A 15,469-nucleotide genomic window follows, 5' to 3' on the forward strand; every position below is an offset into this window, starting at 1 on the left:
CCTCTTCTGAGCCCTTCTGTCTTTGAACTGTTAAATATCCTGGGAAAAAGGAGACCGCTATCTGAAAGAAAGCATGCACCATGACGCCTCTAGCCCTTCACCCAATTGACCTGAATGAAGACTGAATATCAATTAGGCATTCATTTGCAAATGACAGTTGAACTAGCCTACAAGAGATTACTGTTATATCCAATTGTTGCTCATCCATCTGGACTCTTATCTCTCCGTTTGTTTTTGTTTTTGTTTTTGTTTCTTGCAGCCACGGATGAGTGTGAGGATGGACAGTTTCAGTGCAGCAACAAAAGGTGTATACCGACCATCTGGAGGTGTGACGATGATGACGACTGCTCAGACAACAGTGATGAAGAAAACTGTCGTAAGTGTTAAAATTAAAGGAGAAATAAACACAGATTAAATATGTTGACTGTGGACCTGCCACGACTAAGGCGTTATTACACAATAACATGTTAAAGCATGATGAAAATAGACATTAACTATATTAATGATTATAACAGTGCAACCCCTCCATCCCTGCTTAATCATAAAAACATCCCACCGTATTATCATGAGGATTAGTCCAGTCAGTGTGATCCTAACCATCAATAGTGAAGGAAACTGTTTCCAGGGCCTACTCCGTGGATCGGCTTCCTCCGAGGCGTGGACGTCTATCAGCAGAGAATGTACCTTCACCTATCAGCAGAGAATGTCCCTTAGTCTGTAACACAGTCAAATATATTCTCAAGTAATATTCAAGCATGCCATTCAGCGTGTTAGTACGAGCAGCTCGGGAGCAGCTTGGGAGAACAAGAAAACAGAGACTGCTTTAGATTGTCTTCCCAAAGTGACTCAACTTTATTCACAAGTACAACAGTTTATATAGAGGGTAAAATTCATGAGACAGCAGATTTATCAGTTTAAACCAGTACAGACCAAGATAAGGCAGCGTCTTCCTGCCCTTGGGTGAAGAAGCATCCTTTGTGTAGTTTATTAGTTCAGCTACAATTGTGATTATCTCAGCGACATATTTTCAAGGCACAAAACGAAGAGTTCTTTCATTAGTGAAATCTGAAACAAACCATTTGGCCTTCAACAGGCGTCTAAAAGATTAAGAAACTAATGTAGCTGAGGGAGTGATCTCTGTGGTATTTCAACCTTGTTGAATGACAGAGTTTTCCTGTATAATGTCACTATAAAACAATATCCAGTAAATGCTCCCATGGTACTAAAATACCTAACAAATAGTACTAGAAAAAGTTTAGCTCTGAGTATTCATTAGAGCTAGTCTTTCAATTTTGATCACGATTCGAGTGTGTGCTTCAGCCTGTGTATTTTAAGTTGTGTTTTCTTATTGTGTTAAAAGTCATGAACCAGAAAATGAACCCGCATCCCTCCCAGGTTTCTGCCCTTTCATAGCTTTAGATTTTTTTTTGCTGGCTTTGCTATCTTATTAGGATTTTATCAATTTTCTTTCTACTCACGCATTGTTCACAACGGCCCTGATTCCATAAAAGCCAGCAGAGTTTACAAAGACGCACAAATGCAATCATGCTTTGAGTGAGGATGTGTGCGTTCGCCTCAGGCTAAGAGCGCGTGCAGGTGATTTCATCCCTTCTCCTCCTATAAATAGAGCACTCAACAAGCGTGTTTTCCTAAAATGCGGGTTGATTGGGTGGAACCATTTTCCAATCATCTTCAAATGAAAAGCTGTCCAGGTGAGGGACAGACTGCGTGGTGCATCGCTCCAGTGCACAAAGCTCTGACAGGTATCTTGGATGTGTTGTTCTGGGTGGAAATAATAGAATTCTGCTTTCCTTTTTGACAGCAAACCAGTGGCCTATATTTTGAAAGAATGCTCGTGCTGAAACCAGTGAAATTGTGCCAAAGCTGAAGCCGAGATTTGCGTGTTTGCAGTGCAGCTTCTTTTGTGTCTGGGTTAATTGTGGCTCGGGAGAAAATTCTACACCTCCCCACGCGATCTCATGCATCTCTCTGTTTTTATGTTTTCTCTCTCTCTCCCTTTCTCTTCCACAAAACTCCATCCCCCACACAGACCTGTTGTATACAACCACCTTATACTTCCTATGCGTGTATGGAGGTGTTTCCCTGTTCTTTCCTTGCTTCTCGTCTCCGTCCCAGCAGGACGTGTCCTCAGGCACGCAGAAAAGCAGGTCATTTGGAGCCTGTTTGCTCCTAAAACATTCATGTGTCACTGTTTCAGACACGCACACGAATTCTGACGTTTGGAGAAAAGTGATTGCTCTGCCAGGCTTTATTTCCTCTGTATTTCTTTCATAGGAAATTGTTTGTGGGTTTATTACCCCCTCGTGTGTTTTCCATAAGGAGGAGCTTCTGACACATTTAGGGTTTGAGTGAAAACACTCCCTCTGAAAGCCTTTTAAGCTGAGACTTACTGTCAGCCCACCATTTGATGATTATGACTGTAAAGCATTACATGTTGTTTTATTAGAGAGCGGTACATGTGTGGCCTTCACTCTGTGTCCATCTCCTTTTCCTGTGTGGTCTGTTGTATCTGCGTGGGCAGGCGCTTGTTTCCCTGAGCAGAGATGCAGGGTTTCTGTACCCGCTTCTCTGTAGTGTGTGATCAGAGAGATGCTAAGGATGTTGGCTGTTAAAATTGTACTCCTCTGTACTCTGGCAATTGTTAAAGAATGATTTACTTATCTTTGAGTCATTCTCACAGGTTGCCTCTGTAAGCCGTTTTTCTCTTTCTCCATGTGAAAAGACAGAAGTCAGCCGGTGTTAGGCGGTGAGGTGAAAACCTGTACAACATATGCTGCGTTGGGGGGAGAAGGTGCTGAGGATTTAGCTTGTAAATACAGCAAATCCTGTTCAGAAATGACACCGTTGGTTCTCGTTGGCTGTGAAGCGGTAGCATTTTTTAAATTAAGTTTCTGAATGGCTGAGTGGATTGTCTCACTTTTTTTTTTTTTGCTGAAAATATAATATTTCATAACACAATGCCAAGCCAGATATTTCAGTGACTGAATGTGTGCAACAGACCATGGTTATGAAATATGCTGACAGGAAGGAGCTGCAGCTCCTTATTTGTGATGCCAGTGTCACTTTCTTTCTAACCTGACTGTCGCTGGCAGAACAGGTGTCTAAAACACACCAGAATTTCTCATACCAGTAATCTTTATGCACCATGGTGCTTCTCCATCCTTTACCCTGTTTTTGTTAACACCATCCCCCACTAGTTCACCCCCGAGACTGCAATCCCTATCACTCAGTACACCCCTACCATCCCCCCATTATCAAACTATTCCCCACTGACCGTTCACTCACTGCGGGGACCCATACATTCATACATGCATAATTGCAGTCCCTAACTATGTACAGACACATGTATGGGCCAGACACATGTTAGAATAAACAGAATCACATGAGTACTAATGCATGTGCACACTGTATTTCTGCAGCAGAGAAGTTCAGTCCATATATAAGAAACTGTACATTTTGTTTACTGGTTGCATAAGTTCCTGGGTGAGGATGAGACGCAAATCCTCCCTCCCTCTCGCTGCATCTGGAGTTGACAGCAGTGGAGGCAACAAAAGAATTCCTCCTTGAATTCTTAAAGTCCAATTTGTGCCGACTCTGATGCGAAGTCGGCGTTTAATCCTCGTCCTGATTATAGCAGCATATCGCCCACTTGCCATCTATCTGCGCTACCTTCAAAGTCCAGAGTGTCCGCTTGACTCTCCTCTCATCCTCGGATGTGATAGGAATCTATTTCATTTGCATTCATGAATTTAACATTCACACCTGCAGGGAGGCATTTCACAATTTCACATCGCCACGTAGCGCTCAAAGTCTTCTGTTGTTTTACACCGCGATGCAGAGTCAGCAACAGGCTGCATGCCTCCTCTCTTTGTCTTCTCTTAGTTAATAAACCTCCACCACTCCCTCATTGCCACACTCACTTTTGAATCTGCCGGCACTCCTCCAAACCTCCCGTAGTCATTTTTTTATTTCTTTGTTCTAAAGCCTTTCGGTGGATGCAGATTCTCTGCTATAGTGTCGAAACCACAGGCCTGCTAACACACCAAGTTTCAGGAAATTAAGAAGCCTCTGTTCAATGCTTGATAAATGCTTGTTTAAAGCTCTATTAAGAGTCCTTAGAACTCACACATCTGAGGCACACTGAGGTCCTTTTAATAGCTTGAGTGCGAAGAAATCGGTCAATATTTTTTAATATGGTCTACTTCGTGCATGATCTGTAAATTGGTTTTATGATATGAGAATAGGTAAGATTATGTCAGTCAATATTATTGTTTTTTTATTTGGCTGCTTGCTAAGTTCTTGAAGGCAGACAGTGCCTCCCCTGCTGACAGAGTATTTTTTGTCATCAATTCAAAATAGCTCACTGGATTTTGTTTTGAAATCCTTCCTTCTTTTTCTTTGCTTTATTATGCTTATGGTATTTCTTTGGCTGCAAATAAAACTATCTGTTAAGCAGTAAGTCATCTTCCGCTTATCCTCTGCATTTTATTTTTCAAGGCTTTCCTCTTTCAAAAAGGGAAAAGTCCTTTGTTATCATAAATATCCACATCTCTGAATGCTCACTTGGCGAACTATTTTTACATACTTTTTGGAACAACTTTGGCCTATCTACAACATCTTCACTTCTTTTTCTGCACTCACGCAGCAGATTCCCACAGAAAGCTAAATGGACTCCACTTTAAAACTCTCTACAGCCTCATGACTCTCTGTTTCTGTTGGCACTGACGGCTGGTCGAACACGCTTCCCGCCAGCTCTACTTTTTGGGTATTTCCGGCTGTTTTTATTGCTCTGACAGGTTATTTTTCTCCTAGCTGTGTTGACATCACCCACCCAGGCTAGTTGACAGCAATATTTCACAAAGTAATGCCGACTGATCAGACACGAGGAAACAGTTTTGCCACCTGCTGAGATCTACTTGTAAATTCAGAAAAATAATACCATTCTGTGTGAGGTTCTGCTTTGTGTCGCTGAGGTTTCAGAAAAAAAAAAGATGCCTTGTATTTTTGGCTTATCAGAGTTAAAAACATTTCTTGAGTGAGTGTGTTTCACCCCACAGTGTCTGAATCTTTTTTGTCTGTGTTCTTTGAAGCTTGAGTGATTGAGTGAAGTTGAAGTGATAGAAAGTGGGAAAAGAAATTATTATGACCCTACAGTGTGAGTCTGGGAGGTTGTTTTGTGTTCCTATCAAATTCTCCCCATAATCTCCACGGCTGTTGTCAACAGACACAGCGTGGAAAGGATTACGCCTTTATCTCTCCAAGCTATGAGGCATTTTTTCTGTCGGGTCTGTGGTCAATTTATGTTATGTTAATTCACAAAGATGTGATAATGCCTCAATTAGTCACCAATTTGAAAAGCTACGATAAAGCAAATGTTTTTATTGCAAAAATGTATGGCTTTTAAAACATGTCAGTTCGGTAAACAAACTGATCTTCTGATCTTTCTGATCTGTCCACTTGATCTTTTCCTCAAGAAACAAAGTCTGTGGAAGATCTTTGAGATTATTAAGCAGTTGTGGAAGTTGAAAACTTCTGCCTAAAGAAGAAAAACAAAATAATGTTTGTATTACTGCAATAGCAAGTGTTTTCCCATTTTTAAGGAGAATAACAGCAGTAGTGTTCTATTTCCTGTTATGTTGAAAAACATGTCAACAAGTCCCCTGATGCACCTTACTAGAGCATTTAAGAGCTTTATTCTTGTTTACAAAAACAGAGTTTGTATAATTCTTATGAGCTTGAAAGTATGAAGGTATAACTACCTTTATTCTTCAACACATTTCTTTAAGTAGTCTCCAGGAATAGTTATTTATTCTAGAGACACTCAAAGCTCTTCTTTGGATGTTGGCTGCCTTTTGTTCAGTTCTCTGTCAAGATGATCCCACATTGCTTCAATAAAGTTGAGGTCTGGGCTCTGGGGAGGACAATCGTTGCTTATAGCGTTCCACTGAATGTTTTTCTATCTAGATATGCTTTTACTGCATTGGCAGTGTGTTTGGGAATATATTAAATTATGAAATGCTTTCCACATGGTATTGCATGCTGGATCAAAATCTGATGGTACATTTCTGTGTTTATGTCAAAGTGAGAAACTTAGCTGTAGCTAATGAAGATGACGGTAGTAGCTAGAATTCTCTTAAAGTAGCCAAATGCCTCATGATCAAATAAGTAAAGGACATGAATGGATGAATGAGATTCCTACTGTCCCAATATGCAAGTTACTTCATCATCAATTTTTTCGGATCTACAACAACACTGGCTGAAATGCAGTCTCACAAACTGTGACTGAGCCCCCACTGTGTTTTACAGATGGCTGTGGACACACAGTGTTGCACCTCTCTCCCACCCTCTGAATATACCTCAGCCTTTTCTCCTTGTTTCCGTTGATTAAGAATGGCTTCTTGACAGCCACACGTCTACTGAGACCATTTCTGATGAGGCTTCAGTGAACAGTAGATGGATCAACTGAAAGGCCAGATGCATCTCTCAGGTCCTGTGTCAGACCTTTGATGGATTTTTTCCTGTTTCTCAAGGAACTGATTTTCAGATACTGTTCATCTTCTTTATATAGTTTTTTTTTAGGCCTGGCAGTTCTTCTGTTGTCCTCTACTTATCCAGGTTCCTAAACAAAACATAAACTGCACATCTTAGCTGTTTGGGAATCACCAAATCAACTAAAGAAATTGGAAAAAAATTGGTGTTTTGTGATAGGCTACTAGTAGCAAAGTGCCTAAAGATACAAAAAAAAAATTGGTTCTAAGTTGTCTGTTATGTGTAGAGACTCACTGGTACATCGCTTGAGTTGTCTTTTCTATGCTTGACTGATTCATAGGTATGTTTTAAGTGATTTGACAAAGAAAAACATTCCTGTAAATTTGTTTAGGTACAGGGACTGGAGTTAAAATGAGTAAAAAAGCAGCCAATGTTCAAAGAAGAACTTTGAAAGACCTTCAGAAAGCCTGGATAATGTTTGCGAAAGCAAGCTCCTTAGAAGCAAAAAGTTTTCCTCATTATGTAATTTATTTATGTAGTCTAAAAAAATCAGGTCCAACCTTCATTTACGGGGCGATCGTGGCTCAAGAGTTGGGAGTTCGCCTTGTAATCGGAAGGTTGCCGGTTCGAGCCCCGGCTCGGACAGTCTCGGTCGTTGTGTCCTTGGGCAAGACACTTCACCCGTTGCCTACTGGTGGTGGTCAGAGGGCCCGGTGGCGCCAGTGTCCGGCAGCCTCGCCTCTGTCAGTGCGCCCCAGGGTGGCTGTGGCTACAATGTAGCTTGTCATCACCAGTGTGTGAATGTGTGTGTGAATGGGTGGATGACTGTATGTAAAGCGCTATATAGATACAGGCCAGGCCATTCATTCACAGCGATCTTGAGCAATTAAAATGCTATAAAATGTTTTTAAATCAGCCTTCAGTCAAACCACGGTCCTTCTGGAAACAGCTTGTTACAATCCTGTTATCTTAGAACCCCTTTTTAAATGAACGTGGTTTAATTTCAGTGGATAACGGAATTAAAAAAAGGAGCTCACCAGTAAAAATCTGATTTGCAAATTTGATGAATTTACTGAAAATAATAGGTGTTTAACCCCCCCCAAGTTCTCCTCTGCATGTGTAGACACCAATAGAAAGGACTAACTCAACAGTTCCGGTTCAACCCAACAGCACACTTGGAACAAATGCAACACTAATTACTTCCAAGACTACAGTGTGGCAAAAAAAGAGAAGCGTATATTTACCTACATCTTTATTACGATAAGAACTAAATGTACGTGCTGCTATATAGTTATAATTGTTGTGAACCTCGACTGCTCATAAGCGTCAGAACACGATAAGCTCATGTGTCGTTCTGTTATAATGTCTCTGGTTTTACAGATTAACCAGATATTTTCTTCCACATTATGCTAACTTATCGACGTGTGTGCGTGTGTGTGTTTGTGTATTACTATTTGCTTGTTTGCTGGTGCTACTGGCCTACTGCCCTGTATCTGCATGTCTCCAAGCCAGCTTGCCCTAAGTGATCATTAAGAAGTCTGCAGCTCCAATTGAGCTATTATCTCAGATTAGTGTGTGTCGTTACACAACGTTGCAGAGCGAGAGAGAGGGGATTAATGTGGGGGTATAAAACATCACTCAGCCTCAGCCTCTTCCCATCATCTGCCACATATTTATCCCTTTTTCCACTTGTCTTTTTAGTGCCTTCACCTCAGTGAAAACCATTTGTATGCATCATTTTAAAGATTACACCTCCCAGAAATCTGTGTTTATTTCAAGGGATAAAAAGCAGATATTTCTCCGAGGACACTCTTAGCAGTGTGTCTCGCCTCATGAAACTTACTGTTTCAATTCTGTTGAACTACCAAAATACTGCTGAGGCACTAAAATAACTTCATCAGCTAAAGTCTGTGCAGAGAATCTTTATTATGGAGTTAACACTGGGTTCTGGTTTCAATATTTAACTGTTTTAAAATCAATGAAAACTTTACAGGGCTGGAATTTTAATCATATCGTTTAAAGGCCGTCATTAACCCAAAATATTTAGATATTTAGCTCATATTTAGAGCTTTTCTGTGAGTTAATGGTGTAAAATGTATCCTGTAAACTCTAGAGCAGTGTTCTTAAAGTACTGGAAGTTACATATGGTGGTGAGGTAGGGCACTTTGTGTTTGAGATCTGGGCTGCTTGTTTTAACTGATAAAGTGATTCTGTTACACATCCCTGTAGTTTTTTGTAAAAGTGATTCAGTGGCAGTGAAATGAACCCAGGTCACTTTGAAAATCGATAAGACACATGCTGGATGTTCGAGAGCGGCTGCCTGCTCTGTGAACCCAGGCCTTGGGCCCGCTGGCATCCAGGCAGACAGCGCCTTTCATCCAGAATCACTGTCAGGAAAAAAAACAAAAAAAAAAACAGACCCACAAGGGATGATGTTGGCACACACTCCAAGAGCTGTGGCACTTAGCAACTTGTGACTCATTTTGGTGAAAAATGCGACTTCATGTGACACAACAGCCGTGCTCATGAATCTCTTCTGACAGCTGCGACAATGTTGGGATTGGATGATTGTGGCTGTGAGTATTACTTTATTTTGATTTATCTTTTTTTTTGGATGAGTAAACATATTCATCACAGAACTACTGAGGATATTATGCATCTCTGAAGTCAGGCCAGGGCAACACAGAGCGTCAGCACTGTGTGCGGTAGTGAATTGGAATGATGAGCAAATAGCTATGACACAGCAACCATAGCCCTCGGACTCTTTCGTTTTATTGATGATTCAATGTAGCCGGATAAAGTATGAGTGTCACCTCTGCTCACACAGGCCATATTCGCTTCCTTTTGCCCAGCTACATACTGACTCATTACATCGCCACCATCACAGTGTTGAAGCTTTGCATGCGGGCTGTCACTGCGTTGAATCATACCACCTGCCTACATGTCTCCACCTTTACAGCAACCATCAGAACAGTGCGCGTAGCTTGAAATGAACTGTGGACAATCCAGCTGGCCTAAAGAGCCATTCAAATCTCCAGACAAAGGGCGCAAACAGTGGTTATCCTTATAACAAGCAATATCCTATTGCATGGTTGTCAACTGCAGAATTGAGCAAACATAAACTCCCTTATTAAAAAGTAACTTTATTAAAAATGTTAACATTACAATTTGTGGACACGCAATGAAAGGCTGATAAGTGGCATACTGACTTTACTATTTGAGATAATGTAAGTCATTTTAAGTTAGCTTTTGCATTTATGCAACGTTAGCCATTGCTAACATTTTACCCTGTGGAACATAGCTGATTCAAAGTCAGGCTGGAGCTATCATGGCACAATTTACACTATATGGTAGTTTTCCTGTGCTTCTGGGTTTCTTTCTTCTTCTTCAGCATACAAGGACAGACATGAACACTTGTAGGTGTATGCTGCCCTGCCAGTGCCGTAAGAATTGCAGTCTTAGGACATATGCTGCCTACAATACCTGTCCTAACAAAGAAAACAAGTACTATTACATTTTCAGAATTTTGCTATTGAAATGTGTTGGAACATATATCATACATACATCATGTTTTTTTTAAAGTAAGTTTACAAAATGTAAGTAAATTGCTGTAAAAAAAAGCCTCAAATATCAGAGTAAGGTTCTGAAATTTCTAGTTTTGCCTAAATACTATCACTCAGTTATATTTAATTTCCCATCGCCTGAGGAAATGCTATTAGCTTCCCTTTCCTCTTAAGGAATGACATATAATTAAATTTCTGCAGAAATGCAGAATGTGTGAGCTAAGCCTAAGTTAAATGAGGGTTTTATTGTGTCAGGCATTGCATTACCTGAACAGTCATAACAAATTAGAATGAGACTTGAACTAATTTTCTCAGCAGTAGAGATTTAAGCAAGAGAAGCCTTGAATCTGTACAGATGTGGACTATCAAATGATTTCTCTTCAACAATGACCTTCCAATTAGCAGGAAAATGGTTTTACATGGGCTAATCAAATGTCTAGACTGCTAGATCTGTACTGTAGATCTGAACAAAGAAAGATTTGCCATTTTTTGACTAGAGGAATGTAACATAACCATCCGTTCAGAGTAACTTGTTTTGCTGTCCCCCGCAGGCCTTTCTTACATCAAAGATTTTCAGAAAGATGCTTTCGCTCATGTGAAATCTGCATTTGAAAACAGCAGCAGCAGACCCAATTAGATTATTTAGTTTTCCTTGAAATATTCTGTCTGCACACAAAAAAATGGGCTGTGTAAACCTGCTTGGGTGTGTTTTGATTTAGATATTAACTATGAATGCGCAAAAACACACAGTGAAAAATCTTACCAAAATCTTGTAGCTATAACTTGGTTTTGAATTTGTAATGAAACTTATTTTACCATTATTTTCATGTTTAATCACACTGCTGTGTGGAGGTTTTAATAGATTTCTGCAGGCAGAAGGAGAAAGTACATCTCATTTCAGAAAAGGTCAGTCATGCCTGTTTAATTTATAAAGCTTATATTTAAATCATAGATATGATTTAAATATAAGCTTTCTAATTTAATCATATATAATGACATAATGCTTATTCATTATTCACCCTGTCTGTGTGTGTTAACACAAAAGTTGTGGCTTAGTATTCGAGCAAAAGTTTTCTTGGAAGTAGTTGGAAATGCAAGCAGAGAAGTGGGAAACGTTAGCTAGCAGATGGTTTGTCTGAGCCGCACTTGACCCCGTGTGCTTCCGGCAGGAATATTGCGATCAAAGCTGAGCGGCTAAGCTCTGCCTAGAGATAGATATGTTTTAAATGCATAGCCATTGGCCCATCACACGTACACACATAGTATGGATGCACAAGACACACCCTGGCTGCACACTGAAAGGCATTGAGTTCACATGAAATGAAAACGTGGTCTATTTTATTGGTTTGTGCATACCCTTTGTGAATGGGTAATGATGTAATCTCTTGTGACATGGATCACCAGAAAAAGAAGAACCACACTGATGCCGAGTTTAGAGAAATAAAAGGAGTGAAAGAGGAGGCAGAGCCAAGGAGGGTGTCGTTGCGGAGCGGGGCAAGGCATGGGGGCAGGGATAAAGAGTGCTGCAGTGTCATTGATTTTAGAGTGGTTGTTTTGCTGTGTTATTGTTCAGATGCAGATCAGATAAAGTGTAGCCGATAAGACACACAGCCAATTAGAAATCAGCTGTAGTCTCTCCTTTAGAGAGGTGAGAGTTGAGGTTGAGTTTTCTGTTGCACTCTGCACAGAAAGAAGACAACTAAATCGCTAAGTTAACAGAGACAAAGCTCTTACTCAAGGATGAGTACAAAACTAAAAGCAATGCCAATTGGTTTGAAAGAAGAGCCACTCACTGCAGAACATCTGCTCAGGCTCAGGCAGCCAGGCTGCTGGAAACACCTGGCATTAATGCAGCTTTCCTGCTCTTCTAACACGGCTGTGTGAATCAGATTTTTAAGTCAAGGAGTCAAGGAGTGGCAAAGCAGCTTACACTGGGGGTTCAAATATATAAATATATAAAGTCATTGTGCTATTTATTTATATTTCATTCATGCTATTATATCTCTGTTTTACAAAATCAACAGGGATACTCTATTCAAAATATTACTCTATCACTTTTCACTTATATGGAACATATAGGGAACATTTCTGAAGAAGCAATGTTGTGTCTTGTAAGATGATGTGTAAGATGGTGATTACAATATTAGATACACAAAAAGCAATCAAATCTGGATTGTTGTGCTAGTATTTTTGCTTGGACAAGACTACTTCTTCCAGCCCTGATTACATTGTAGCTTACCAATAGTGATGTGTAGCCTGTGTCTTAAAAATGCTAGCCTGGTCCATTTGTTGATTGCACATGAAGGTTGATGGAGGCACTGTGTGCTTCCATCAGCCTGTTTGCAATCAGTCCAGACAACCCACTCTTTTCATTTTAGGCAATAAAACCTTTCCTCTTGATGCTTTGCCTTGCTGATATTAATATAGGTAAACCCCCCCCTTTCTTTTTTATGTTACCAGTCCACCTGTCATCTCTGAATTCTCCCTCCAAACTCTCTCAAACAGTACAAGCGGGGCACTGGATCTGCGAATTGATTGAAGAGAGTACTGTCTATATGGTTCAAGTGCTAAAGCCAAAATGCATGTATGTGTGTTAGATTATGTTGCAACATTGGTTTTATAGAAACAAATAAGTGGCTTCCACCAAAAAATTTAGTTTTTTTTATTAGCAAATTGTAGTTTATTGTTAGTTATAAGCCTAGCAGGAAACCCATTAACTGCATACAGTTTGGTGAGCTCAAGCTTAAAAAATAAAATATTGACCTCTAAGAAACAGTATTTCTTACAGGATTATTACAGTGTGCACATCTATCGCTTTTGTTTTGTACCCATTTTGTATGTGACTCCTCCTAAACCATGACATCAATAATTTACAGTGCTTTTTTACTCACTAATCTGCAAAGTCTGGTGCAGAGAACTATTACTTTTTTCTATCCACACAGCAGAAGTCACACTTTTGCATATAGTACAGTACCCTGGCCTACTTTGAATATCCACTCCACATATATTCTTACAGGGTAGAAATAGGAGTGAAAATGTCCCAGAAAAAACCTTCATTAAATTGCCTCATGCAACATGAGGATGCTATTGCATCGTAAAGCTGCAACACATTTAACACAGTCCACTGGAAATGATGTCATGGTGTTTAAGGAAATGTGCAAGCTTGCATTTGCTTTATTCTACGGGCTTGTAAAATTGGCTTTGTAAATGCAAAGACTAACCAATCCGGGTTGCGTATAAGACTTACATGTTTTCCGATGAGTGTCCCAAATTAAACTATTACCAATGTTATACTGACAGTCTTGGCATGTTCCCATAGGCCTTAAGGGTGATGGAGTGTGGTTACTTGTTTAATCTGCCCAGTTTGGCATGAAATCAGTGTTGTGACATTTTAGTCTTTAGGAATTCAGACCAAGTCTGCTGTAATATTCCTCTGCTCAGTACGGCTTAAGAAAGAATCATGAAAACAGCTAATGAATCATTTCATTTCTCTACTATTAGTTTAAATGAGGCCAACCGAAATGCTACATCTCTGATCTGTAACAAGTGTACCGTGCTTTTAATGGAACCATCTGAGCTTTGCATGCATGAAAGAAGCTGTGGTAAAGAGCCTAGCTGCTTTGTCACTTTCAGCTTTTCCAAAGACACTCAGTTGAAGACGTAGTTTGCTCATGCTGATGCATATATATTATAGTCTTTTACTGCAAAGAGAAACAGAGCAGAGCATTGAGGTAGCGTTGCATCTTTTGAGAGTAATGTGAGGTGTTTGGATTTATCTATGAATTATTTACCCAGTGTACTTACAACTCCAGATGATTTTCTATGCTTGGTAGCAAACATCCAGACCACATCTAACCTTGTGATCCTCTGTGCTTCGAGGTGTATTCAATCTCTTAATAATTATTACGTTTAAAGCATTTCACAGCTTATATCATGCGCATGGCATGAGGAGAAGTTGCTTTGTGCCACTTTGCTAACACAGAGAAGCTTTGGCGGTGAGGGGGGAAGCCTTTAGTCACAGTCTGAGTAATCTGTTTCTGTGGTGGGTTGCAGAGGTGGGACCAAGTCATTGTTTTGCAAGTCTCAAGTAAGTCTCAAGTCTTTATCCTCAAGTTTCAAGTCAAGTCTCAAGTAATGTCAGGCAAGTCAGAGTCGAGTCTCAAGTCACTGGTGTAAAAGTCCGAGTCAAGTCACAAGTCTGAAACTTTGAATTTCAAGTCCTTTCGAGTCTTTAAAAAAAAAATAATGAAAAAATAATGTTGCAGTTATGCTAAATGTAAATATTAGACCATGTAATTTTAAAATCTGTGTTTTTCTCAACACATGACAAAATAGTGAACTTAGAAAATATACACAAATTGTGAAATTGCACCTCTTTAAAATGCAGCTCAATTAAACCTAGCTCCAAGAATAATTTTCACCGACAGTTCTGAGATAAGCTGCATGTTATTCTTGGATGCGGTTGTAGGACCAGCTTTAAAATCGCATGACAAAAATATCATACACATTAAAAAAACTGCATCACCAACGTAGCCTGGACAACATTTGCTAGTTAGATGAAGTCAGCTATCTCATCGTAGCATATTTATATGCATATTTATAATCATACGGTTCTTGGAGTGAGTGCATACACTCATGAAGTTTAGTAACTTCAGGTCACTGCAACAAGCCCAGGTACAGCTTACCGCCGGATGGATACAGGACCTTGAAATGCACCGTGTAGAACGAAAGACCATCGTACGTATCATAAGTTTACCAGTCTCACAAATCGTCGTCATAAATACACATTCCTTAACCGTTTATTAATAGGACCTTTGAGCTCAACGGTAATTAATTAGTAGTGGAAATAATTTCTGGTAGCATCACAGAAATGTAGCAGTGACAATAATACTGTATGCTGTAATCGTACTGGGCAATTAGTGATACAAAAAACCTGTTTTATCCTGTGAATAAAAGTATGTGTTTTTGTCAATGTACCATAATAACAGAAGCGAAACGCAATATTGTGTCAGGACAATTCACTATTTATGCACAATAAACACAGGAGCATAGCGCGACAATTTCTGTTCAGCGCCAGACTTGCTTGTAACCTATATCACTAATTATGTTAAGAAAAATGACGTATTAACTACTAAAAAACACTGACCTTCGTGTAAATGCTTGGAGCAGACTAACGTGTGAGCTGGAGGGTTCTGGGACGTTATATTTGATCTTTGAATGGCTGCGATCCAGGCCATCCGTCGCGTCTTTGTTACTTCGGAAACATGGCTTGAACAATTTCTCTTCAACGACATAATCCGATAACAACCGATCTCTTTACCCGTCGGCTTCCCGTGGCTGTCATGCGACCGGCTATTGCAGTTAATAATACAACAGCTTCTTGACATTTTTGTGTT

The 15,469-nt window shown here is 39.9% G+C and overlaps 1 protein-coding gene across 5 annotated transcripts in view; it reads left to right on the forward strand.

Moving 5' to 3' along the window:
- The window catches only part of LOC146554002 (low-density lipoprotein receptor-related protein 8-like), an 88,419-nt gene that overhangs the window by 561 nt on the left and 72,389 nt on the right, over positions 1-15,469 (forward strand). For 2 of the 5 annotated variants that reach the window (XM_085255268.1, XM_085255270.1), the window contains exon 1: positions 37-376. In XM_085255268.1, coding sequence (XP_085111394.1) covers positions 115-376 — 262 coding nt within the window. In that variant the 5' untranslated portion in view covers positions 37-114. Of the gene's footprint in view, positions 1-34; positions 377-15,469 lie in introns of those variants that run through there. The other 3 variants (XM_085255272.1, XM_085255269.1, XM_085255271.1) reach the window with 3 other exon arrangements.

The sequence above is a fragment of the Mchenga conophoros genome, linkage group LG18, assembly GCF_057382185.1.
Source record: "Mchenga conophoros isolate Kocher_MC1m ecotype Shallow Benthic linkage group LG18, M_conophoros_male_GT1.1, whole genome shotgun sequence".
Classification (NCBI taxonomy): domain Eukaryota; kingdom Metazoa; phylum Chordata; class Actinopteri; order Cichliformes; family Cichlidae; genus Mchenga; species Mchenga conophoros.